General features: G+C 46.3%; 5 protein-coding genes across 5 annotated transcripts; 3 read left to right on the top strand and 2 right to left on the bottom strand.

Annotated features, from left to right (window-relative positions):
• Positions 1 to 152: 152 nt before the first annotated feature.
• LOC101758912 lies at positions 153 to 5,326 on the top strand. Its single transcript, XM_004964468.4, has 3 exons — positions 153 to 574; positions 774 to 853; positions 2,521 to 5,326. The coding sequence occupies exons 2-3, from the start codon at positions 847 to 849 to the stop codon at positions 4,629 to 4,631; spliced, it is 2,118 nt and encodes a 705-aa protein (XP_004964525.1). The 5' UTR covers positions 153 to 574; positions 774 to 846; the 3' UTR covers positions 4,632 to 5,326.
• Positions 5,327 to 5,706: 380 nt separating this feature from the next.
• Positions 5,707 to 6,842, top strand: LOC101758091. Its single transcript, XM_012845140.2, has 2 exons — positions 5,707 to 6,042; positions 6,499 to 6,842. The coding sequence occupies exons 1-2, from the start codon at positions 5,842 to 5,844 to the stop codon at positions 6,610 to 6,612; spliced, it is 315 nt and encodes a 104-aa protein (XP_012700594.1). The 5' UTR covers positions 5,707 to 5,841; the 3' UTR covers positions 6,613 to 6,842.
• On the bottom strand, positions 6,740 to 10,712 carry LOC101758505 (probable protein S-acyltransferase 1). Its single transcript, XM_004964467.3, has 6 exons — positions 9,969 to 10,712; positions 9,578 to 9,769; positions 9,047 to 9,361; positions 8,205 to 8,438; positions 7,245 to 7,743; positions 6,740 to 6,876 (listed from the first exon to the last, which is right to left on the bottom strand). The coding sequence occupies exons 1-6, from the start codon at positions 10,095 to 10,097 to the stop codon at positions 6,815 to 6,817; spliced, it is 1,431 nt and encodes a 476-aa protein (XP_004964524.1). The 5' UTR covers positions 10,098 to 10,712; the 3' UTR covers positions 6,740 to 6,814.
• An 801-nt stretch (positions 10,713 to 11,513) lies between these two features.
• On the top strand, positions 11,514 to 15,740 carry LOC101757682 (pre-mRNA splicing factor SR-like 1). Its single transcript, XM_004964465.4, has 5 exons — positions 11,514 to 11,686; positions 11,816 to 12,111; positions 12,601 to 12,681; positions 13,431 to 13,502; positions 14,768 to 15,740. The coding sequence occupies exons 2-5, from the start codon at positions 11,824 to 11,826 to the stop codon at positions 15,503 to 15,505; spliced, it is 1,179 nt and encodes a 392-aa protein (XP_004964522.1). The 5' UTR covers positions 11,514 to 11,686; positions 11,816 to 11,823; the 3' UTR covers positions 15,506 to 15,740.
• Positions 15,741 to 21,116: 5,376 nt separating this feature from the next.
• Positions 21,117 to 26,068, bottom strand: LOC101757281 (palmitoyl-acyl carrier protein thioesterase, chloroplastic). Its single transcript, XM_004964464.2, has 7 exons — positions 25,828 to 26,068; positions 24,369 to 24,938; positions 24,144 to 24,277; positions 22,630 to 22,743; positions 22,346 to 22,532; positions 22,173 to 22,241; positions 21,117 to 21,889 (listed from the first exon to the last, which is right to left on the bottom strand). Exons 2-7 carry the CDS (start codon positions 24,879 to 24,881, stop codon positions 21,623 to 21,625), a joined length of 1,284 nt encoding a protein of 427 aa, XP_004964521.1. The 5' UTR covers positions 24,882 to 24,938; positions 25,828 to 26,068; the 3' UTR covers positions 21,117 to 21,622.
• Positions 26,069 to 26,489: the final 421 nt, after the last annotated feature.

The raw sequence follows: 26,489 nt of genomic DNA, 5'->3' as shown, positions 1-26,489 counted from the left end.
TCTTGGCAGAGCCAACAAACAAACAGAGACCACCAAATGGAAGGCGAGAAAAGAGCAAAAGCCCAAAACAGCACAGCGCAGCTACAGCAGAGCACACACCTCCAACTGCACCTGCACGCACAAAAAGGTGAGCTCCCCTCCTCCCAACTCCCACTCCCCCAGTAAAAAAAAAAAAAAAAAAATCTCCCTCATCATCCACCAACCTGGCAACCACCAGTCCACCCCCCCACCCCACCACACACATCGGCACGCGACACGCCGGCCGCCACACCCAAGCAGCGGCGCCGCGCCCGTCGCCGCCGCCCCCTCTCCCGCCTGCCTTCCCAGCCCGCTCCGCCGTCGCAGGGGCGGCACGGCCGGCGCCCTCTCCACCCCCAAATCGCCGCCGCACGGGCACGGCGCGCACCGGCTCGCAAGGAACGCCTGGGACGAGCTCGTCGCGTGGCTCGTCGTCCTCGGCCTCGTCCTCTCCCGCCGCGCACGGCTCGTCGTCCTCGTCCTCTCTGCGCACGGGACCACGGAACCAGGGCTCGGCTCGTCGTCCTCGGCCTAGTCCTCCGCTCCTCCATTATAGGTAGGTATTCCCCATGACTTGGCTATGGAGCTATTGATGGCTTGGCTAGTAGTTGCTGGATGATTTCGCTTACTACTAGTTGTTCGAACGATGATTTGGCACCGAGTTAAACTGCTGTAACTGGGATTCCCCTTCTCTCTTCCCCTTAAACCTCTGATTTATCCCTAATTCCTATCAAAATTGTTGTCTGGTCTTTCAGGATCTGACAGCGCGCCAATCTAGCGCCCGCAGCCGCCGGACGTGGGGGAGGAGGACGGCTACCCGGCCGCCTCATGGAAGGTACGAGCTTTCTCTTTGCTGGACTTGGTCTCCTTATGAGGGTACATAGCTTCTGTTCTAGATCTGCGCGGGGTTTGTTTTGCTGGGCGGCTTTGTTTTGCCTTTAGGGCCTTCTCCTTTGCCGAAGCAGTAGAATACGTGCGTAAAAAAATTCAGGGTAGATTGTTTGTGCTGCTTCTGATTTTGGGTTGATTCTTTGGGAGAGCAGGCGAAGGTTTGACTTTGTGTTGCGAAGTTATGCATCAAGACCTTGGATCCCAACCTTTATTCTAGCTCTGAATGCGGTGCTTGATTCAAGTCTTGTCCATTAGAGTATTTGGGTTCTCCAGGGTCTTGTTCATGTTTATGGGACGAAATGGAACTCTTTTACATATATGGTGGTTTTAGGCTTTTGTGTTTCATGTGTTGTTGGTGGTTTGTGCTAGTCGATATGATTATCCTTTTACAAGGCAGGGCAAAATCACTTTTAAGGTTACACCACTAAAGCAAATCATGTGTGCAATTAGTGAGGAAAATTAAGATAGGTATGGAGCAGCAACCGCGTTACCATGCAGAAAAAAAAAGCAATTCCATGGGCTTATTTTGAAATGATATTGCAGAGGAAGCGCAATTGAGTTTGGCATTTTTTTTGGTAATGTAACGAATAACAATATGCATTGCACATTTGTGCCACTAGATGCCATGTATAATTTCTTCAGCATGGCAATGCCATGTTCTTGCCCCCACCCCCCCTGGTAACAGAATATAAATGAAACGAAGGTTGCACAATGCAGCAATGCCAATTCATCCGATTTAGAAATTAAATCATTGTAGATCTATAAAAGAAGCGGTTATCATATGTCTTGAAACAGTAAACATCTATGTTTCGCTTGCATTGGTGGCTACCATCGTAAAGTCTTTAGCGCTGATAGGCTACCATGTTTCTCTCTTCCTCCCTCCATCCATCCCTGTTTTGGACTGTCTTGCCAATTGCTGATTTGCTATGCCTGGTTTTATTGAGGTATTAAGAGCAAGCACACATGAGCACAATTTCCACAGAACAATCCATCTATTTAGTCATTATGTTGATGTAGAGTTTTGTACAAGGAATGAAGGATAGGATGGGATTACTACATTTGGTTACTCCAATAGCTAATTTCTGTGCACTTTCTGCTATTATCCAGAGTAAAATAAAGTTAATGCTTGTATTTGCTTGTTTCAGTAATTCATGGGTAATCATTGTGGTAAAATCAGGTTAACTTGAGAAGTCATTTTTTGTTAGTAGATTGGTTGGTTGGTTCTCTAATCTTAATTGTCCTGAACATCATATCCATATTTTTTTGCTTCTAGGCTTTTTCCTTGATCTGTATAGGCTTGTTGGGTACATTTATAAAAGAAATCACAAAAATCCATGTCCACATAAGATTGTTCTGGTATTGGCATGTAGGTATCAGTTAAACCTAGTGGATAATCTTTTTGTAAGCTAACTTGTAGGTTTCAGTTTTTCTTGTCATATATATGGTTTCATGCTACACTTTCTACCTTCAGTATCCTAGTGCTTATATATTACTTCCTTTTTTGATTACTCACCTTGAATCCCAGAATTTCTTGAAGCATTCACATTCATTTACTTGAACATCCTTTGAACTTCACACTTAGTAATTGAGGGATTTGACACCATTTTGCAGACCAATCACCTGACCATATATCAGTTGGTTCAGCACCAAAAAAATCTAGTACTTCATCACGAGGTCGACACCGTAATTTCTCATCATCGACATGCAAAGATTTTCTCCGGAAGTTTGTGGACAATGAACTTTTAACTTCAAGCCTAGAGGATTGGTTCTCTGGTCACAATGAAGATTGTGGTTTCAGGAAGCCAGCATTTGATGTTCCTTTCGACCTTACTGAATTACAGAATTTTGATTATGCTCTGGAGGGTGTTACTTTTCAGCAACTAGTACGGATGCCAAATGCTCTTTATGCATCAACATCAGATGTTTTTGAAGCTACTGCATATCTTGCTTTGGAGGATTTCCTTCATGCAGGCATTAAAGGACTCTGGGAGACTTTCTGGGGTCCTGATGAAGCGATGCCTTTCTCAGTTGCCTGTATACATAGCACAAGCTCCAAATTTTATCCTGCTGAGAAGGCTATTAGCAGTGGAAAACTCGATGGTGTTTGTGCAACGGCTGTACTGCTGAAGAATTTGAAGCATTCACAAGGAAGATGGGATCATATTGTTGTGTTGGCTTTGTTGAGACCTGATATTGGAATGGTTTCCGCGCAGGGTGACCAGGAGCCATCTCCTGCTGTCTTGGGGGAGGCACTGTTCTTTGCTTTGCGTGTTCTACTATCTCGAAGCCTTAGCAGATCTTCCACCGTTCTTCGCAATTCAGATTGTGTTTACTTGCTTCTTGTGGATTCACAGTTTGGAGGAGTGGTAAAGGTCGAAGGTGATCTGAACAAGCTGGATTTTGATCTGAACAATGTTTATGACTGTGCTGCTGAGTGGATAAAGAAACATGCCAGAGTTTCAGTTTCATCCATAGATCGAGTATGGAACAAACTTGGGAATGCTAACTGGGGAGACATTGGGACTCTTCAAGTTCTTATTGCAATATTCCACTCAATGATCCAATTTTATGGAGACCCTAAGTATTCTCTTAATGAACTAGCAACGGAACATAGTTCACGGCTACAAAGTCGAAGATCGGAAAGACATCTGGTTGACAGACAAGCTAATGGTAATGGTTTATCTCGATACCAGCAGCGAAGTCATTCTCCTGAAATTGTCGAAGTACAGGAGGAAACAGCTGTTGATGTGAAACCACAGGAAATCTTGAAGCTTGAAATTGGATCTGTTGTATTGATGGATGATGCTTACAGCCAGAAAGGTTTCCAGATCAATGACATTCTAACAGACAGTGATCCTCCTATTTATAGTTCTACTCCTGTGGAAGAGCCTACCAAAACCTATTTGTTGTATGTAGGCTCCAGCCCTTCTCATCTGGAGCCTGCGTGGGAGGATATGAATTCCTGGTACCAAGTACAAAGGCAGACCAAAGTACTGACTTTGATGAAGCAAAGAGGCATTTCTAGCAGATATATACCACAGATGGTATCTTCTGGGCGTGCCATCCATCCAGGTCCATGTAACAAGCCAAACTCAAGTGGAAGTTGTGGTCATCCATGGTGCAGTACTCCAATCCTTGTCACCTCACCAGTTGGTGAGACCATTTCAAATCTGATACGGAATGGATTGTTCGGTGTTGAGGAGGCTCTGAGATGTTGCCATGATTGTTTATCTGCTCTTGCTGCATCAGCATCTGCAGGAATCCGTCATGGTGATATCCGGCCAGAGAATGTGATTCGTGTGAGTAATGGTTCAAGGCATCCATATTTTGTGCTTATTGGATGGGGTCATGCTATCCTAGAAGATAGGGATCGACCTGTGATGAATCTGTTCTTCTCATCTACATTTGCGCTCCAGGAAGGCAAGCTATGTGCAGCATCTGATGCTGAAAGTTTAATTTATCTTCTATATTTCTCTTGTGGTGGAGTTTGCCCAGAGCTTGACTCAGTTGAAAGTGCACTTCAATGGAGGGAGACGTCATGGTCTAGAAGAGTTATACAGCAGAAGTTGGGTGACGTCTCAGCACTGTTAAAAGCCTTTGCGGATTATGTTGACAGCCTTTGTGGGACCCCATACCCAATGGACTATGAGATATGGTTGAAAAGATTGCGAAGAACAATAAATGAAGATCATGGGAAGGAGGTCGATACATCATCAAGTTAATACCGCAGCACATCTTCTTGCAAATCCAAAATGTGGAAGATCAAGAGTGATCAGCCCATTACCTTTTGTTGTTGTAGATAATTTACTTGTGAAAGGTCCATAGCTCATAGTATTGTCTTCGTCTTGTGCCATTTCTTCAACAAGGGTATTTCCAAAATAGCAATCTGCTGCTGCTATCCTCAATCGGATCACTGTCACTGTTTACTGTTCCGTGGTTTCACTTTCACACAAAGTGCCGTGTAACGATCCTTGAGGATACCAGCAACATGATTCGTTTTGTGAATGATCTTTGGGAAATTGGTGAGCTGTGCTCAACTCTGGTTGCCCTCCGAGATTCTGGGCCCATCTTATTCGGTACTGCTAGGCTTTTGGATAATATTTTCTCATGGTCAGTGTTTAAACTGTTAGTCAGTAGGTAAACATGGACCTGAGTGTGTGGTATAGTTGATCGATTTTTTGGCGCTTTTTTGTAATTGCTCCAGGATAGATTTGTGATTAGAGGTGGTGTGGCATAGTAGCATTTTGAAGCTCTGACTAAATTATTTGTTGGGTGCAATGTCCAAGTGATCAAGGTCCTGTAAATGATGTTTTATTCAGTTGCTCAAACTCGTATCCTGCTACTGGTGTGCTTAGATATGTCTCTGGCCTGTGGGGTATTAACTTGCCCCATGCATCAATGAATGCTTTCTGAATTCTGATGGTGGTATGTTTTTTATTTGCAAGAAGAAACACTCTGCGGTGATTGAACTGTTCTTGTGTCATCTTCAGTGACAGCTTCGTGGGATGATGACACAGCCGAAAATTCTGTTGCGATGAATGTTTTTGTTCCCCAATAGTCTGTTTGTTAAGACAACTTGTCAAGGTTTTGAACTCGATGCAAATTGTTTTCAATCTGCAGAACTAAGGTCCTTCAGAATACAGGTACAGCTGCATACAAACAATGAATGCTGTGACTGCAACGCAACATCCTGTTGATTTTTTTTTTTTGAAAATAATCCTGTTGAAAAATAAGGATGCAGTTTGATCTCTTTTCGAGAGAGATGTTTATAGTAAAAGCGGAATCCTTTGGGGTGCTTTCTGATAAAGTGCCATCCCGTTTGTAAGCTCGATCTCTTCCCGCAGCGAGCCAGGCAGTCAGAGAGACAGAACAGGCGCTCCTTCGCCTCCGGCCATCGCTGCTTCCATTCCAGTCGCAGGAGACGACGGATCGATGGCGGCCGCGGCGCCGGTGTACCGGCGGGTGCTGAGGGCGGTGCAGAAGCACGTCGGCGGGGACGCCTCCAAGCAGCACTTCCGTGACTTCATCGCCGCCGAGTTCCGCGCCCCCGCCGGCACGGAGGCCGACGCCAGGGCGAGGCTGCGGCTCGCCGGGGACTACGCCTACCTCCTCACCAGCGTCCATCACCACAAGGTAGGGGATTAAGCGCGGTGTTTTCGATTCCGTTGGTACTTCTGGAAAGAATATGATATCCACCCTGTTCTACGGGGGAGTTCTCGAAGTATTCGATGAAATGCCAAAGAAGAGTCCTCTCTCTCTTCCCTCCACTTGATTTGACTGCCTTTCTTTTGATGTGCTATGTGTTGCTTATAGAGAATGAGATGCTACTTCACGAGAGATCATTGTTGTGAGAAATCTGGATAAGAGTCCTCAGAGATCATTTGCTATGCGCTAATTGGCTGTCTCGTACCCATGCATCGAGTAATATAACAGATTGCACTATGTGTCCGTTCATTTTAACCACAATTTGAACGCATGATTGTTTTTTTACTTTACACCAAGCAAGTTCTTTGCATCAGTTTAATGTTCGTAGTATACTGCAGGCTTCTCATGTACTCCATTAACTCTAGTTCATTTTTCATTGTCCAGGACCTGCTATTCTCATACAATATTGCTGTGGACCGATCTGATGAAATGAAGAAGATATTGAACAAATCTGCTGCCAGTGTAGGCCTTCAACTTCCAGATGTCTACCAGCCTTGAGTGCTTCTGTTGTGCACGTATGTGTGACCCATTGAACTGTTTTTAGTTACAAGACTTTGCTTTGAGTCGCAAATTATTTGCCCTGCAAATGTCAGCTTGTTAAATGTACTCTTTTCCCAATAAGGAGCACTTGCAATTGTCTGTTAATGATGTCTTGTTCCATGCCATATGTTTGCTTTCTTGCTGTAACTCACAAAGCATTTTAGACTGTGTTACTTCTTTGATTCTTCCTTTCCGATGTCCCTTCCATTTTATAAGTCTGACCTGGCATTACAAAGGCAGGAAACTCCATCAGTGCACATACTTTTTTTATGATACATCTACTTTTCTCTCCAAGGTCAACATGCTCGTAAAATAATGAGATACATAAATTAATTCAGTTTAATACACTCGTTTTGATACATCCACTTTTTTTTTGAACAATACATGGTAGATACTGAAATTAATTCAGTTTAATAAACTCTCTTTGAAATCATTGTGATATAAAGAATCATATGAATCACAAATCACAATGGCCATATCTAGTTATCTACAAACAAGTTCCCAGAGATAACATATATACAGCTAAAGGAAGCTATTTGCTCGTCTCATGGAGATTGGGCAGTTCTGTTTGAACTATCTTTAACCCTCACCTGGTGGTTCTGTGTTAGCTTCTGCTGATGCTTGGGTGGAAGTTGTATTTGGACTATCAATTTCATTAAGATCGTCCTCACTTGTTTCATCCTTGCATGCTGCGGTAGCTGCTGTAGATGTTCCAGCACCTTCATTTCCATGTGCCCAAGCTGAAGGAAAATGCACTGTTTTTTCGCTCTCGTTCCTGTTCTTTTCATCTGAACTATCTTCAAAGTAACCATAGTCTATGTTCTGAAGTACTGTTGGGATCTGCATACCCCCAACAAGTACTTTGTTTTCCCTTTCTAGATCAATCTTCTCTCTTGGGGTTGTCACGTCCAGCCCAATGTATGGCGTGTAGAATCCAGCTTCAAGTGCACCCTCACCTACCCGTGAACGGAAATCGTTCATTGGAGGAGGTATCTTGGTAAAGAACACTTCCGCAAAGTTTGCCGCAATTTTCTTTCGGTAGGGATTGTCTTTCTTGTCGTAATGGTATCTGAAGTTCTCGTATGTTGTCTGTAAGATATGCAGTTAGTATCGCTAAAACTATGGGATGTAACAAGTACTAATATGATTACAGTAGACGTTGCAATTGTTGGAAACTTTATGCTACCCTGCAGGCCAATAAGAATACTTCAATTTGGACAATGTATTACTTACAACCTTCATATGTTTGTTTCGACATTGTACTAAAACCATACTTGTTTCTTTCTTTTCTTTCTTTATGTAGCTTGTACAGTCTTTGCGTTTAGTGAAATTTTTAGTAGCAATATCCCATTCAAAAAGAAAAGAGAAACCGATTAACATATTTGGTCAGTGCAAATTCCTGTTGCTTTTACTGTATCTTATTATCTTCCAGTAGCAGAGCAAGAAATTGATTTATCACCTGCCACTAGTTCAAGATATTTAAACTGTCTTGGGATATTGTATAATGGAATCAGAATTTGTAATTATTTATTGCAAGGAAGTAAAATCACCTGATTAGTACCAATCAGATAGAGATGAAATACTGTGAGGCCACCAACAAACCAAACAACAATGGAAGTATATATGATTAGCGCAAAAGAGTATGCTTCCTTGCGCATGGCCAACCACATAGAGCCACCATTGTCTTCCATCTGGTTGTAGATACTAAGCCATGCAAAAATAAAGACGAATATGCACAGGAAAGTCGATGTTGCTATGAAAAGGAAGAAGTAGCGGTAGTTCCTCTGCAAGAAGCATGAAAAAGAATGGTGATTATACTAGCCTGGAAACTATTTAAGAATGTGAATATTGATTAAACTTACCTAGGCAGTGTTTATTAGTATGATATTATTGTATTTATTTTTTAATAACTTTGGCTTATGTTTGACTAATCAATTTTTAATGCTAACCATGCTTTGTCCTTGAAGCCTCAAAAGTCAGCTAGTGAGACATATGTTAGGTGTGGTTCATTACTTCTTTTAAAATTTTGGAAGTTTGCTTTCCTAGTTAGGCGTCTAATCTGGTAAAAAGGCCGAGTTAGAGTTGGCAGCTTTCCCTGTTGATTTTGTGATAAACTGATAGCATAAGCTCCCACTAACTTTTTGGTCTAAGACGACTAAGTGGATCTTTTTTTTTGGTTAATAGTACAACTAGAGCTGTATGCAACTGTGCATAAGTACAAATTGCTTGTTGATCTCTGTAGATTCAGGAAAAACCTTAAAATGAGATAAATACAAGGTGCTGTTAAAGGAAACTAAGCTAGGTTTGGGCCCTTGCAGTCTCTTACTGAAAGCAAAGATTCATTCCACAGTGCTTACTACAGTTGCTTAATAGTAACGATTGGCTTACTTACAAGTCCAATGCACTGACCAACCCATGGGCAGTGGTGGTCAAACTTGTGGACACAATTGTTGCAGATGGAGCAGTGCGAGGATCGTGGCGGGCGGTACCGCAGACAGGTCTCGCAAAACTTCACCTTCACTGTGAAGCCATTCACGATGACGTCCTTGGTCCGGCGGAACCTCATCCTGGGGGTTCTCCCACCGCTCCAGTCCATGGATGGTGTGTTAGAGCCAAGCAGTAATTCATCAGCTTCAGGTGGTGCTCTAGTGTTCCTTGGCACTATTCCTGGGTCTCTGGCTGATGTCATGAAGAGGAAGACCAGGTCCTGCATTTGAGGCCAAGTTGACACAGATTATTTCAGCTTTAGGCTCTTGTGGCAATTGGAATGTTTAATCTTGAAGAACTGGTTGATCACAGTTTCAGATATCAAGGCTGATATCACTCTGGAATTTGATGGTTCTGTTAAAGGCTGATATCACTCTGTAGATTCAGGAACAGCTTAAAAAGATAGTAGCAGCTTGATGGCAGCATGGATACTGACCATGATTGTGGTGATGATGACTATCAACACCGCTGCTCGATGCATATGCTGTTGGGCAGTACTACTGGAGTAGTAGAATTTGGATTTCATCTGGTAGCAGAAGATGATGGTCGGGCTAATGATGAGGAACACCGTGAGCAGCAGGGATGCGGCATCTGGTCCGAATATCAGCCGGCCACCGCACAGGAATATCTGCAGATTGAGGAAGCTGTTTGTCAGTAAATTCTGCTCTATTGGTGGCAACGTCTGAAGAACTCTCAAATCAGTTGAAGTTTGTAGGGCTGGAGTTGTACAGTTCTTTCATGGGCGAAAGCTTTGCCTCTGAAGAACAAATTGCTGTTAAAGGAGAAAAAAAAGATGAGGAGGAGAACCGAGCAGCAGTCGTGCATACGTTGTTTCCCTTCCAGGCTTGGTAGAGCCTCCTGGGCTTGGCCTCCAGCTGCTGCGGTGGTTCATCTTCAGGGTCTGGCTTCATGATGGTGCCCTCTGCTCGGTGCTGCTGCTGCTGCGTGAAGTCCATGGTATGATGACGAGAAGGAAATGTCTGTCAGCTTTGCTTTCAACGGATGGCCGGAGCAGAAGCATTGTTATTGCCGTAGGAAGGCAAAGTACGGATCGTTGGCAAGCTCCTCGCAGGCTGTACTGCTGGGTGATAACTGGATTACCTTTTTAATTTAATGAGTCCCCTAGGACAGTGCTGTGAACATGCATCATTGGTATTGGGGGTTCTTGATTTTGTCCTGGCCTTCACCTGTTGTGTTGGGTTAGGTGTGTCTTGGTTGACAAACGTAATGAAACGGACAGGGCGAAGGTGCCAGTCTTTGTCCTGCCGCGATCCCCGTTGGAAATGGAAATGGCTTTGCCAATTCACACAGCCTTATGGGCGAAATGAAATGAGGCAGGGGCTCTCTGGACTCTGGACTCTGGACTCTGGAGTGGCAGTAGTTTATATAGCTGTACACTACTATACGGTAGGTAACTGTAAACTATATATACTGTTGTTTGATTCGTTGGAGTTATCCTGGAATCGTACAGTATAGCGTGAATTATGCCTCGCTGTGTAACAGCTATGATGCAACGGTGTACGTTGTGCCACTGGTTCTTGCTTGGCGTCCTCTTGTCACTGATGCACCAGCACACAACTGTAGTATGTTATTGCTGCTCGGTGACATCCTGGAATCGCACGTTGATGCTGGGTTAACAGCAAGGGATTTGGTTCCTTGTGCTGTCTGTTGTTTTGGGGTGCAGTTTGTAATTTATACTTGTGGTCAATGATGGTGGTCGGGCTTATCGGTGTGTTGTGCAACCAGTCCGGCTAATAGAAATGATGAATGGAAAATTGAGTGGGAATCATCGGAAAGGATAATAGAAATAGGAGACCATGTTTATCAACTGAATTATCAAATGCCACATTTTTTACATGGGAGCTTTCCTTTTCAAGTCAAAATTCCGAGTTGCCAGTGCACATAGCGACGTCGTCTTCGATTGGTTCTTCTCATCTTCTGCAAAGCTGAACCATGGATCGATGCTTGTGCATTACTGATCACCCCCCGCTTTCGTTAGCAAGAGTTGATGGAGTTGGGAGTATTTGGCTTCAAAATTTGGGAATGGAGGCTTAAAACATGAAGTGGAACAGTCGAGATGATTTCTTTTTTCCTTTTTGCCCTCTCACACAAGGCTGTCGTTCGTGTGCCGTCTCGACATCAGAGTAGCTCAATTGCCTCGGAGAATATTCAGTGTCCCGATTTCAGACTGTAGAACCTCACGTAGAATTTGTTTCTATCGGCTTCAATCAATCAATAAAAATCAATTAAAAAATAGAAATTTTACCTGAACTAGGGCAGGCGGGCCCTGTACGATCCTTAACCCTAGATCATCCAGCGGACGGCTGTGATTTGACTGAGGCAGAGTCGGCGTGACCCCGCCGCCTTGAGTCCTTGACCCAACCCACGGCACGGGCTCCTCCGCCTCTCGTCCAAGTTCTCCTCCCCCAAATCCTCCGAATCCAAAGCGATTCCTCCGAGCCGCCGCCGCCCCGATCGCGCCGCCGAGGCGGCGTCTCCCAGCGCGCCCGTGGCTCCGCTCGCGCTCCGGTGGGACAGACAAGAGGTAACCTTTCGATTCCGAGGCGAAAGCTTGGATCTTGACGCCGCAAAAACCGAATCTTTTCTTTGCTATATATCCGCTTGCGCTTCAAGGCCTCGGGTGCGATTCGAATTGATCTTCGTTGCTTTTCAGAGTTGGGAATGGAGATCCAGTCGTCCGGCCGGTCCATCGACGTGCTGATGGAGAAGGTGCTGTCCGTCAACATCCTCTCCTCGGACTACTTCAAGGAGCTCTACAAGTTCAAGACCTACCACGAGGTCGTCGACGAGATCTACCACCAGGTCGACCACGTCGAGCCCTGGATGACCGGCAACTGCCGCGGGCCCTCCTCCGCCTTCTGCCTCCTCTACAAGTTCTTCACCATGAAGCTCACCGTCAACCAGATGCACGGCCTGCTCAAGCACCCGGACTCCCCCTACATCAGAGCTGTAAGTCTACCTCTGGCCTCTTCTTGGTTTTCAATTCAATGTTTTTGTTCCGTTTCCGGCTTTAGCAACAGATATTGCATGCAGACTGTTACAATTTAGGGGAATTTAGTCAGTGAATCAGAGTATTGTTATTAGCTACTCCCTCCATTTCAAATTGTAGGTCGTTTTGGTTTTTCTAGGTTCATAGATGTTAGTATGCATCTAGACATACACTATATTTATGTGCATAGCAAAAACTATGCACCTAAAAATGCCAAAACGACCTACAATTTGGGACAGAGGGAGTAGAAGCTTCTCCAGAGTAGGTGTAACAAGTGGGGAAACTTGGAAGTCTGTTTTGGAGTACTGATAGACTTTTGTTTGAATTAACATGGAATCAAGTGATATGCCCATTAGCACATGGTACTAGCTTTGTATGTCATCTCAAATGTTCAGTCTATCAAACAAATGAATTTGGCTATCAGAAAATAATAGTCGGTTATATTTCAGATTGGATTTCTCTACCTGCGATATGTTGCTGAACCAAAGACACTGTGGGCTTGGTATGAACCCTACATCAAGGATGATGAGGTATTGTTGCTCTTCCATTAGCCCTTCTGCTTCCGTTGCATTTGTTTCATATTAAATTTAAGCAGCAAAAGAACAACTGCTTATCAACAAACTTCTGCATTGTTTCCACTTAAGTGGTATGTTAAACTTGTGGTAAACAAAGATCTTCTTTTAATACTGACACCTGCTATGTAGTAAGAGCTGTGCTTGTAGCAAATCAGATATAGTTCTAAAAAAGCTAGAGGCAGAACAAAAGATGGTTCTTATATTTGTATCTATACTCTAGACTCAGGAAGAACTGACCAAAATTCTGAACTGAAGGAAGATGTTGATATGATCGAAATGTGCAATGGGAGGTCAAATTGGTGGTTCTCTGGAATCCACCATTCATGTCCTAGCATTTTCTTCTTTGGAATAAAACGATGTGCACATCTATGAACTGACTGCTTAGCCATGTGGGTCTATCTGTGAAAATGATTTTTATGCCTACAGTAACATTGACTTTTCCTGTGTTTATAGCTGTCAAATATTTAATTATTTATGCTTCTTTATGATGTACTTCCTCTGTCCCAAATTATAGGTCGTTTTGGCTTTTCTAGATTCATAAAGTTTGCTATGCACTTAGATATACCCCATGTCTAGATGCATAATAATATCTATGCATCTAGAAAAGTCAAAATGACTTATAATTTGGAACGGAGGGAGTAGTAAATAATCATTTTGTACTTCTTTCCAGTGTCCAAGTCTCAAATCTAATGTCATTCTTTCAGGAATTTTCCCCTGGATCAAATGGTAAAATGACTACAATGGGTGTTTACGTGCGTGATCTCCTCCTTGGTCAGGTATATCTCTTGAACTTATTTGACATTTCTGCCATATAACAAAATGGTATTCTAAGCTGCTATCACAGTGTCCTTTAGTTACCAATTTACATATGAGGGCGGACATCATTAACCATATTATTTTCTGAACCTAAGCGCAATTAGTCTTCCTTGAATCACTCACCTGTTGATTTGGCATACTGAGGGGAAATTTCAATTGTGGAGTTGCTTTTAAGAGGAGACATCATCTCTTCCGCCAGTAACATCATTGTATAAGGTTTGTCATGATGTGATGCTCAAAAGTTCTTTTCACTCTTTTCGCTAGCCTTCCCTATGTTTCAAGTGGTTGAAGGATTCATAACATCTGAAATGGTTTGTTCTTATTAGTTTGCGAGATAATTTAGTCTATTTTTTAACTTATTGGGGATTATTTCACATGAAATGGTGTAACTTTTGCCCATATTGGTCCTTTGTGGCAAGGTTGCTAGTCTTTTCTTTTTTCTGATGCTTACCTGAAGGTGTATGTTATATGTTATCAGGAAATAAGACCGTTTCTCTTGAAAAAAATGTGAAATGGTTCCAACGCGTTAAATATCTTATAGATGGCAGTATTGTTTAGGGAATGCTACTAGAAACAAAAAAGACTTGAGTAATGCCAAAGACCTATTTGATAGTTAACTGTCAATCACTTTTCCCCCTTTTTTTGCTGCTTGACTCGGCATTTGTTCTCAGTCAGATGCTCCTGAGATATTGCTTGCAAATCTCTCTTAACTCATCTATAATTTAACCATGGTCCAATAGTTCACCAATTTAATTGCCATGCTAGATAGGGGAACGGTGACAAAATTAAGATCTTATGGTTTGGTCAGCTGTTGCCAGTTGCTACTCTTGAGCAGATGTGTCCTTTCTCTCAATTTACTGGTCCAGCCGTTACAGATGCACTAAACATCAATGTGGTTAACTCAGTTTGCTGAAAGCAATCACAAAAAAAGTTGGCAAAATTGTATTTTTTCTCTGCAACCCTGCCGACCATTTTGGTTGTCTAATCTTATGTAGTAATTTTAGAGCTGCAGGCAATTGCATGCATAAATGCCACAAGAGATCCTTGCTTATTAAAATTACCATCACATTGACCTATCATCCTGTTTTTTTTCTAATGACAACTCTGATCCAATTGCTCAGTATTTTTTTTATATATTACTCTATTACAACGATTTTCAATTGAGAATTATTATTTCTTACATTTTGAAACAAAGTGTCAGTGATATTTGTTATTTTTCTGGCAGTACTATTTCGACAGTCTTCTTCCACGAGTGCCTCTCCCAATTCTGCGGCAGGTCACTAGCCATCTTGAGAAGCTGAAGCTTCCAACAAAGCAGTCAGGAATGACAGGGGATTCCAATAGACATGAATCAAACGATACTGCCCGAAGGCCTCCTTCTGTAAAGGCTTCTTTGTCTGTCTCTTTTGGTCAGCGTGCTCCACACCGTGCATCTACAAGAGATTCATCCCCAGTCCGAAGAACATTACCTTCCAAACAGGAAAAGGAAAGAAGTTATGATGGTGACCGTGCAAGATCACCACCAAGGAAGCGCCGAAGTAGGAGCCGTGAGCGTGATCATGATTCTGAGAGGGACCGTTCAGATCGTGATCGTGGCAGGTACAAGGATAGGGACTATGATCGACGAGCTCGTGATCACAGTGACCGGGACCATCATCGATCAAGTTATTCAGATAGGGATGGTGAGAGGCGAGGCCGTGAAAAGAGGGACAGGGATTCTGACAGAAGTGGACGTTCAAGCACCCGCAGGAGCAGGAGCAGGAGTCCAGTCCGTGGCAGAACTGAAGGTGACAAACATCGCTCTAGCCCATTTGGTAAGGCACCAGAATCATCCAACTTGGCAAAGCTGAAGGATCTATATGGTGATGCAACAAACACAAAGAATGATTCTGGTGATGATCGAGCTCACAGGGATTCTGGAACTGAGGAGGTAATCCGACTGGGAGGCGCAAGGTGGAGGTGAATCTCATTCTCATGTTAAGGAACACCCCGACACTGCATCTGGGCCCATGAATTCTTGTTGTACTAACATCAATATTTGTCAGAAATGACCCAAGAGTAATGGGCTGTATCTGTCTCGCACTATGGGATTTCCAATATTTACCTGGGAGGTTTTTTTCGCCATTATGGTGTTAATCTTTTTCTGTGGAGGCAATGCTGCTTATCAGCTCATGATTGATGCTGCAAAATGTTTTTCTCGCGTCAGTGTGATTGATTGTTTGCTGCATCTTGCATTACATCTGTATAAGTACAAATCTTTACGGGCTTATTGTAGCCAGCATATGAGAATGATGAAATAACCATAGGTGTGTATCTATAATGTAGCCATGCTAGCTCAAAATAATTCACGCTGATAAATTTCCATCGACTTGATCATCTGGTGTATGAAAGACACAAAACAGATGGGCTAATTTGATCATTTGCTTCGAAAATACATTCATTTATTCAAAGGAACACGATGCTCGATCAACAGCCAGAGTAATCTACTCCTCGCACTTCTGCTGCTGAATTGCTTTGTCCCACTGCCTCCTCTACATAGGGGAAAAAAAGCAAAAGTTTCTGTCAAACGTAATTGCCATTCAGCACTGCATTTTATGGCATTTACTACTGGTCATTATGAGTTTATGAGGAAGTAAATATTTCACTTTTTTTCATGATGGCTACTATGCGCTCGTGAGTCGTGACAAAGTTCAGCAGCATAGCTCTAATGCAATTCAATTAATTTTTAAATATCTAGATGAGCTTGTTGAAAGGATGGATACAATGTACAAACCTACTGTCCCGGGACTTCGAAGAAACGATAATGCATATTAAAAATTCGCGGAAACAATTAAGGAACTCGATCGAGTTGTGATTACTAATATAGGTGGACGAGGAAGGAGGAAATCAAGCTAGGTGTAATTTTAAGATGCAACAAACATTGCTCGAATCCAAAAATTGAGCACAATATATATAACCAAAGTCACCTAGTTACTCCCTCCGTCCAAAAAACAAGTCATTCCATGATTCAAAATTTGTTCAAAAACAAATCATTATATGCAATTTAGCATGTGTGCATATGCATCTGGGCATGCATCGATCAATTAGAGTCAAATATGGCTAATAAATAGAAGAAATCAAAGTCATTTTACCTCCTTGTTAATGTATCCTAAAATTCCTAGGATGACTTATTTTTTGGGACGAGGGAGTACCTTTGTTGAGGTACATGGTGAAGCGGCTAGCAAAGATGTCAGGTGGTGGAAAACATCTGCTGCCAGGAGAGAACTTGAAGACCGACAATACCCTCCGGCGTCGCATGTCAAGGCTCATATAGCAGCGTCCACCAAGCATGCCAGAAGCTTTGTCTTCCTCCAGCCGTTGGTTGTCCACTAGCTCAAGGTAGACGACATCGTCTTGTAGCATGCTAAGGACAGGGCAGCTGGGTGGGAGCGGCGGCAGGTCCAGGCCATCGTCGTCCTTCTAGGTTGGGTCAGCCCAGAGGTCTCCGAAGCACATGGACGCCGCCGCGGCTTTCTTCCACTCTGACCTCGGATCTTGGGGTTCGTCGAGGGTCCATGTGATGAGGGCCACCTCGCTGATGGGGCGGCCTTGGCCGTAGCCGTCCATGGAGACGAATTTGATGGTATGCTTCTGCTCCCCGCGCTCGACGCAGCACGTGGAGCGGTGCTGGTCCCCTCGGCCATGCTCAGGCTCCACGGTACAACCCTCCGGCAATCCGACGAAGCGGAACTCCGGGTGGTCGGCGAGCACGTCGTTGCAGACCAACATGCCCTGGAGGAGGTCGACCCAGCAGAGGCAAGTGCTTCCAACGGCGAACGCGGTGTCGGCGCAGAACCTGTAGCTGGGCTGCTCCGGCGAGGCATCGTCTTCGTCGTCTTCCTCCTCGTCGGGCGGCTCGGTGGGGAGGGGGAGCACGGCCTCCTTCTGGATCCACCGGCCGGCGACCGGTCCGGACGACCGCCACATGAAGAGGGTCGCGGTGTTTGAGATGAGGCCGCGGTCGTCCTGACGAGGGAGGAGCTCGACGAGGACGTAGTCGCTGGGCGGGCCGTGGCGCAGGACGGCGACCCCCGTCCCGATGCTGCAGTGCGAGAACATGGTGGCGGAGCGGGGAGGCAGCGGCGGGACGACGGCGACGGAGTTGGCCCAGGCGTCGTAGACCAGGTAGAACCCCGCCTCCGCGAAGCCGGGGCGGTAGGGGCCGACGTAGAGGGCGAGGATGTTGTGGTCGGCGCCGGAGACGAAGGCGCCGGCGGGGAAGTGGCGCAGGGCAGAGTCACCCGGCCAAGACATCCGGAGGGCCAACGAGGTGAGCCCGGGGGGTTCGGCAACCCGACAAAGGCGGGGCTCGATGCCCTCGAGCGCCTCGCGGTACGAGGCGGCGTCGACGCCGCCCAGGGCCGCCGCCGCCACCACCTTCTCCACCGCGCTGGGCCGAAACGCCTTGCGCACGCGCAGGATCGCCTCCGCCGGCGCCTCGATCTCCGCACGGTACCGCGACATCACCGCGTCCAACGCCCTTTCCACGGCTGCCTCCGCCTCGTCGCCGCTGAGCCCCGCGGCGGCGATGCGCTGGAGGACCGATTCCACGGTGAGCGACGGCGGCGTCCCTCCCCTCTCCGCGGTTACCTCGGACAGCTCGTCTTCGAACAGCACGTAGCGATCTACCAACACCTCCTCCGCCATGGTTGCTGCTGCCGTGTAGGGATCCGCCATTGTTCGATGATCATCCGATCCGTGATTATTGCTGCCACGCGCTAGCTGCATCGTCCGCGATCGACGACGACGCGGGAGGCCTGGCGCGGCGCGGCACCTCTCGCGCCACCCCCAAGCTGCGGCATCGCGGCGGCGCGCGGTACGCATGCCGGAGCTGCTCGCTGCTGCTGCTGTGCTGAGGGAGGAACGGCCCAGGTCCAGGGAAAACGCGGCCTCAGTTATTGCGCCGCCGGGCCGCTGCCGCTGTCTTGCCGATGATGGAAGGTGGCAGCAGTGGGCCTTGCATTTCACTCGATTCATCTCATTCAGGATCACGATTCTTGTTAACCAGAACTGACAGGCTCACGATTCTTGTCAACCAAATTCTCCGCATATCAATGTGTAATCATCTCGATCACCAAACTCTAACGTGCTCCTTTGAAGCCGTAACACCGTTTCACCCTAACGAATATCATGTTTCTTCATCAGTTTCAAAAAATTATCTTGTTTCTTGTCGAGAGAAGCCAGGAAGCTCCTAAGCTTAGTACCACCTCGGCAACCCAAACTGCGCAGAACCAGATTAAATTCCCACCCCGGCAACCCACCCTCGCCGAGCTCAGTAGCGAGAGCTTGTAACCCAAGTGGGGGCATCCAAGGTGGCGTGGATGTTGGGTGCGGAATTTGGTCCTGGACCCGTGGTTGTGCCTAAGCTGGCCTGCCCGTTCCAAGTTGGTAGTGGCTGGTGGGGCTTAGACGAATGTCTTGGGCCTCCCTGGGCCTAAAGTGGCAGGAATAGCGTGAGGCTGGCTTCACAGAGCAGCGATCACTGGCCCGCTTCCAACGGTGGGAGGATAACAGGCTGCTGCACCATGAGCCCGCTTAGGCCCAAAGTCCCACTGCAACAGACCGCCATCTTTTTCTTTTTTGGTTCCTTTTTTATCACTAGTTCTTTCGTCCATGTGTCCTGATGGACAGATCCCCCTGTCAACAGAGGTCCTTGCCAAAGCAAACTCACTGCTCTAAGATCGGTCGGTCAGGCCACATAATCCTGAATGCAGTCTGAGCTGCGATTAGCATCGCCGTGAGTGATTCCTCAGCATCCCTCACTTCCCATTGTCCTCCGTTGCGCCACAATTGCACACACAAGCGCACTGTACTGTACCTGCTGACCTTGCTGTGGGCAAGGAACGCACGAGCAGCCTGTAAAGTGTAAGCAGAACGAAAGCCGCGCGAGGCACGCACCCCTCATGGTCCGGTTGGGACCCTACTAGCATGCCACCATGAGCATGGCCAGCGGCGGCGGCACCAGTGCACCCGATCACGGCGAGCAGTGAGCTGAGGACAGTAGGCGCATAGCCGGCAGACGATGAATGCGCGAACCACCCATTCCTGTGCCGCGGCAGGGGTCGCTGGGGGGCAAACAGTAGCCGCTGCCCGGCCGATCCGATCGTGTCCGTGCGTCGCAGGCTCGCAGCGCGGGTACGTTCGCAGGCCACCGGGGATCGGATTCAATGCCTGGGATGGACACGGACGGCGAGATTGAAGCCCACCCGGCCGGGGTCCCCCCGTCGTTCGCCATCACGCGATCTAGCTTTGCTAGCTACCGCGCGACACCGGACAGCAGCGGAGCGGTCCATCACTCCCATCCCATCCATGTGCGCGCGGCGTGCCGGCCGCTGGGGCTCGCGATCCCCGCTCCGGCGAGAGGCCCATCGAGCCGGCGCCCGTCGCCATCAGCCTCCCGCCGCGCGCTGATGGCGGCCGGCGGACAAGAACTGCTGCCGTACGTCGCCATCATCCATCAGGCCACGCCGGCGCGGCGGCGGCGGTACCGCGTGCCTTTTTTGCCGCCAGGAACAGATACCAGCTGTGCGCCTGCGCCTACGCGGATGCTTGTCACTTTTGAGTTTTTTACCTCCAACTCCAAAGACCCATGGTGAACTAATTAACAGTCATTGCTTGGCTTCAGTCACGTGCGATGCTTTGATCAGAAACGGAAGCATCCTCGTACGGAGGCACAACCCATTTCCGGCGGCGCCGGCGATCACAGCCACACAGTGGCTTGGCTTGCCCCGGGTGGCGCTGCTGCTGTCACGGGGCCCAGCCCAGCTCAGCGCACCAAATGCGGGTGGTTGGCTGGTTCGGTCCGGCAGCCCGCCCGGCCGTCCAGCTCTCTGTGCCTGCGCCGTCCGGCGCCACCCAAACGGCCGGCCACACCCACCAGCAGCTCCGCGACCCAACCTTACGCGTTGCCTGACGCCTCACGACACCTCCTCACCCCCTCCCCATTTCTCTCCAGGTCTCTTCGCGGCCTGCCGTGCAGTGCCGTTGCCCTTGCCCATGAATCCATGATGATCCCCGTCACCGCATCTCACCAAACAAGTCGTTGCAAGCGCGCACGCCAACAGCCGGAGACGGCGTGAAGAAATCCAGGCCAGGTTACACGTCGCTGTACCTTGCTCCATCCAGGAACCGCACGGTTAGACCTTCCATCCATGAGAAAGAAAGAAAAAGGACAGGAAGACTAGCTTGACGAAGCAGCTTCAGGGAGGATGCAGATCCAGGGGTGTTGATTAAAGTTTAGTTCATGTCACATGAATGTTTAGATACTCATTACAAGTATTAAATATAAGTTAATTACAAAATCAATTGCACAAATGAAGTGTAATTCGCGAGATAAATCTATTAAACCTAATTAATTCATGATTAGTACATATTTTACTGTAGCATCATGATCAAATCATGGATTAATTATACTTAATGGATTCATCTCGCGAATTAATTTTCATTTATACAATTGATTTTATATAATTACACTTAATTGGATTCATCTCGCGATCTGCAGTCATAGACGAACGACCCCACTCTGCACACAACGGTACACGAAATGGTCCTGGATTCATCATGGATGGAAGCGCAGGAGGGCTGCGATTCAACCAACCAATAGGATAGGATAAGATGGTAAGAATGTACAAATTAGGCTGTTACAAAAGGGAATGCCTTCTACACACCCAACCTGGCCTAAAACCACTACTAACACTGTCCCCTGCAGCACAATCTTTTGCTCTCCGGCCCCAAATCAGCTCCTGGCTCCTTGATTCAGCAATCGGCGTATCACAGCACAACTCAGTCACCCTCCCGTTTTGCTGTCCTAATAACACAAGCTCCTTTCTCATCCTCTCCCCCTGGGCTTCACCATCCTCCTCCAATCCTCTTGCAGCTTCCGTCCTTACACTGTCCCAGGTAATGCGGCGTTCCCCAGCAAGCCAAACTTCTCGCGACCAAACACTCGTTCTGGGTTAGTAGGCATAACTTAGGATCCGCGCTTCACATACAGGAGCCCCCACCACGTTCTTGCTCGGCCGGTTCAGCTTCAGGGGGATGTTCATGCGCTCTCGGCTGGGAAAAACCCCATGTTCCCCTCACCGCCGTGCACCCGCTTGGGCCGCCATTCCGTGTGTGCCTTCACGATATCGGCCCCTGACTCCAGCTGTAGCAGGTGGTCGCACTGGATGGTGGAATCTGCACCATCCACACATTCACCTGCCACGGTGGTGAGTGACTGCAGGATGCTGTCGCGGCCACACTCCTTCCTGTAGTCCAGTGTCATGCTCGCAAGCTCGTGCTTTTCCAGGATCGAAATAGGTGCACTCTGGGGGGAATAAAAGGTGAAATGATAAGGATTCAGGCATCTGATCACCTCAGGAATATGCAAAGATTAAGAACATCGATGCATGGATCACTTCATTAAAAAAAATCTACTTTACAGGTACAGGTAGCCAATTGATTATGTGCTAGCAGTCAGTTATACTACAAAACAATTGCACAAAACTTTATAAACTTTAAGTCATGCCAGTGAGATCTTATCAACCACCACATGGCCAGGGCAGTGGCCATTAAATAAGATGAAAAGTGGTAGGGCTGGAAGAAATTACCTCAAGAATCCAACCAATATACTTGACATTATTCACATGCTGGTTGACATCAAGGTCTCCCCACCTAGGCTGTTACACATAATGGAGTTCCATGAGAAATCTTAACACATGAGAAAAATCATGATAACCGAGGTACAACGACAGCAAAGCAAGAAAGCATGGATGTAACTTACAGTGAGCCCCTTCCTCATGAACTGCTTCGCAGCGTCACCATCAGATGCGCTTCCTGGCTTCGCCAACTTCTCACTTTGATCCTCTGATATGGCTGTGCGACCATTGAAATATGGACCTATCTCAGCCCTGACTTCATCTGGCATTTTCGAAAGCCTTCTAGTGTTCTTATTCATCATCACCCAAACACTGCACCCAAAATTCAAAAGGTAAGCAGATCATAATCTGAGAGCCCTTCCTCATCAAAAAGAGAACCGATAAATGCAAAACAGATAAAATTCCAGACCTTGTTGCTCTCAAGATCGTACGGCCAGAATTGTAGTCACGAACATGCCAGTCTCGACGCATGCCATTTTTGCCAGCAGCAGCTACCCATGTGTCCACTTGAACCATATCTCCCCTAAAATTACAGAAAGTTTTCTTTTAAAAAAATATCATGCAATTTGCAGCCCATAAAAGAGTGTCCGAAACTATATCTGAACCACAAAAACTGCTGTTGAAATTATTTTTCCTTTTTCAACAAGGTATACTTAGAATCGGATGACTTGCCAGTTGAACAAATGAAAGTGTTAGACTATATTTGGTAGTATAGGAAATATCTCGGGGAGGCTTCTTGCCCCTCAAAGTCTTGTACCCCTATATATTCGCCCTCGAGGCTCAATGCAATACAACCCACGCATTATACACAATCTTACAGAAAGTTGTAGCAGCTACTGATTTTATGAGGACTCAAATTAAATAGCGAATTAAATGCAGTGAGTCTATGATCCAGATCAAGGAAATGGCAGCCCACAACATTTATTTCTTACGATGATTCACCAATAAAGGCCACTTCAGATCTCTTGTGGTGTACAATTTATCGGATCTTTTTTATTGATACATTCAAGAGGAATGGACAAATGCCACTTAATTCAGCAGTCCTAAGCCATTAATATATTACCCTACCAAACAAATGAACTTCCAACACCTAGATGTTTCTTTTAACCAAAAAACTTCCAAATTGTTCACAGAGTATGGACTCAATCATGTCGAACAATAGTTTTATACTAATATAAGACACCTAACAGTGTTTTGCTTGGGTGCAGTGATCATTTTAAGGTGCCGCATTATGCAGGCTATGAGAGTAACAGGCAAAGAAAAAGAGAGCAATAACCTTGCTCATCTGTGCAGCCTGCAGGCCAATAAAATCAGCAAATTGGTAGGGACGTTGTTTTCTTAAGCTTCTAATTGCTAGTTAGGATTATTCTATTTACTAGTAAAACTTAAGCACACCACATGCACATTTTTATCTTCAGGTAAACATTGAATCCATCGATTAAAGAGGCACAACTCCAGAGTCCTGTTCTTTTAATCAAGAAACCACAGATTGGCAGACTTGACCATGTTAGTTGTACCAAGGGTGGATCATGAGCAATTGAACACTATTTGTGTTGCTAATCTTCAGTAAGCTAAGTGCATACCGCAAGAATTACTTAAGAAGTTTTCACACTATGTAGTATAAAGCTTCATGATCGACCTAACTACAAAATGCACAACAATCAGTCCAGAAAAATTGAGCTATAGAACATTTTTTCTTGAGCTATTTTTTAGGGCATTTTCTTGAGCTAATTTACTAACATATAATAACACTATTCTAGCACACGCAGAACTTAATTTAGAAATTATGCATGCCAAAGGATAAAAAATAAACAATTCAATAAGGATCGTAAAGAGTAACGGTTACAAATTTAATTGAAAGGAAAGACAAATACGTGCTTTCTAAGAAATGGACAAGGTAATTTATGGTTTCCAGAAACGTACCATGAGGGGTATTGCTCAACAAGAAGCTGAATTTTGCTGACAACCCAGATCAAGTTTCGCTTGCTCATCTCTGGCGTGGCACCAAAACCATCTCCAAGAAGACCAGCTGTCTTTACATGGTTTAGAGCTGTTTCCTGAAAAAATCAAGATAGTGTGAGCCTCAAAGAAACCAAATGCACCGATAGTTAATAGAGAAACTGAAATTTCATGGTGTACTCATGTCACCTGTAAATGATTCATTAACGTCTCTATAGAAGCCGTACGATCAGCACCGATCTCATAGGACCGAATCAAGAAATTCTGCCTAAACACCAGCCCGTCCTGGATGATCCTACCAAAGCCAAATGTATCAACAAGCATGTCGGGTTTCTTGGGCTTCCAGTCAAGCAATGTCCACTGCTTCTCTGCTGCCAGGAAGATGGTAGTGACAGCCGCAAGAAGCATGCTCCAATCTGGCAGTTGGTTGTAGAATGTCTTGGGAGCACTGTAGGGTATCACCTCCTCCTTGTCTGCGCTCGCATTCTTGAGGTTAACCTTGGTGCCATTAACTTTGGGAAGGGCCTGTGCTTGAGCCTTCACTTGCATGTTCCCAGAAGGGGCGCCAGGCTTTGCGACAATACCACGGACACTCAAAGTCTCCGGTAATTCGCCAGCCATGTTCTTCGATGTTTTGGCGGCGGCAGCCGGGGAAGCCCCTGGGCAAGGGAAGAAAGCTGAGGCTGCAAGGGACCCGGCCATGGTTCAACCGTGCTTCGGAATTCAAAGAAGCTGAGATTGTACACCCAAAGTGCCAACCTGAAGAAAGAATCAACAGAAACAAAAGCTTTATGAGAAGATATAACATGCGCAGCTTTTCCCCCTATTTTCCATTGCATTCTCGTGAATAGGATCTCTTAAGGGAACACAGCTATTACGTGACTACGATGGCTAAAAATTCTCACTTTGGGGCTTCCAGAATCGATATAGCCACAGAAAGAAGCAATAAACATTTCTATATGTAATACAGAAAATATGAGAACACAAATATTTTCTGAAATTAGACGGGCATAAATTCAGCCACAAGCCACCGGATCCAGGCATCCAGCTGCTAAAAGATGTAGCTTTAGGGGGGCAAAAGAAGGCGAGCATCAAAGGATATTAAAACAAGCTGAGCCCACACGAATCAATTCGGAAGGGAGGGGCAATGCCCCTCCATTAGATAAACATTTCAACTTTGGGGCCAGGATGTGTTTTGGGGGCAAACAGCTGCCCGTTAGCCCAGAGAAATCTCACCTTTTCTTCTAACAATACAGCTCAAGCCAGCTGGGTAACGTTCCCAATCCAATTAAACGGAACGCATCCGCAGAAAAGCTCCGGGTTTTTTTTTTTGGCAAGAACAGAGGCACATTGCCGGCGAATCCACACGGACCCAACATCCGAAACCGTACCATTGTTCATGACCAATTCATGCCAAGCAAAACACCGCCTAAAAACCAAACATTACACGCAAGCCCCAGCGATTCCCGCGAATTTGAACCCGAAGAAACACGGATTGTAACAGAAATCCCCAGCATCCCGGCACGGACAGAACTCCGCGCGAGAAACCGCCAGATCTAAGTACCCACGAAACCGGAATGCAGCCAGGAATCCGCCACCCCAACCCCCACCGGATAAACTCGCAGGTAGCAGATCGCCGGGAACTCACCTCGAAGCACAGGAGAACGAGCCCCGAATCAAGAAGGCCCGCCCCGCCGCTCCCCCTCCCTCTCCTCCTCCCGGCGCTCGAGCGGATTAGATACGGGCGGATTGGACTTGTGGCCTCCGCTCCTCGGGCTCGCCACCTCACACGAGAGAGAGAGAGAGAGAAAGATACGAGTTTTTTTTCCCTCCTCTCTCCTGTCCCCTCTCTGTTTCTCTGCAACGCGGCCACGACGCAGAGCCGTTAGTGGAAGCAGCGGTGCTGCGTGCAGCATATATACACACGAGGTACGACCTCACGGGGTTCGTATGCGTATGGGATACGTGGCGAAAGGACGGGAATACCCCTGCGCGCGCGGTTTTGTCAGCCTGGGGCAGCGCGGGTGGGCCCCGGCCACCACCGGTCCCAGGTTTTTGTGTGTTCTCGGTCCGATGGTTCTACACGAAATTGGTTCGACCACAGATACTCGTGGATGGTAAAGCTAAAGAAAGCGATGTTTCTCATGTGAAACGGCTGTGAATGATTGGTGATTGTCATGGCAATAGCCAGTAGTAAATATGTTGACGCATTTTAAAATGAGGCTTTCTAGAACACAAGTGCCGCACTTACGTTCAGTGTCTAGTGTACATCAAGTGTACAAGTGTATTGTGAACTAAGGGAAACTAAAT

Source organism: Setaria italica, chromosome IV (assembly GCF_000263155.2).
Source record: "Setaria italica strain Yugu1 chromosome IV, Setaria_italica_v2.0, whole genome shotgun sequence".
Taxonomy (NCBI): domain Eukaryota; kingdom Viridiplantae; phylum Streptophyta; class Magnoliopsida; order Poales; family Poaceae; genus Setaria; species Setaria italica.
Note: the sequence above shows the minus strand (reverse complement) of the source record. Positions and strands in the feature narration are given on the sequence as shown.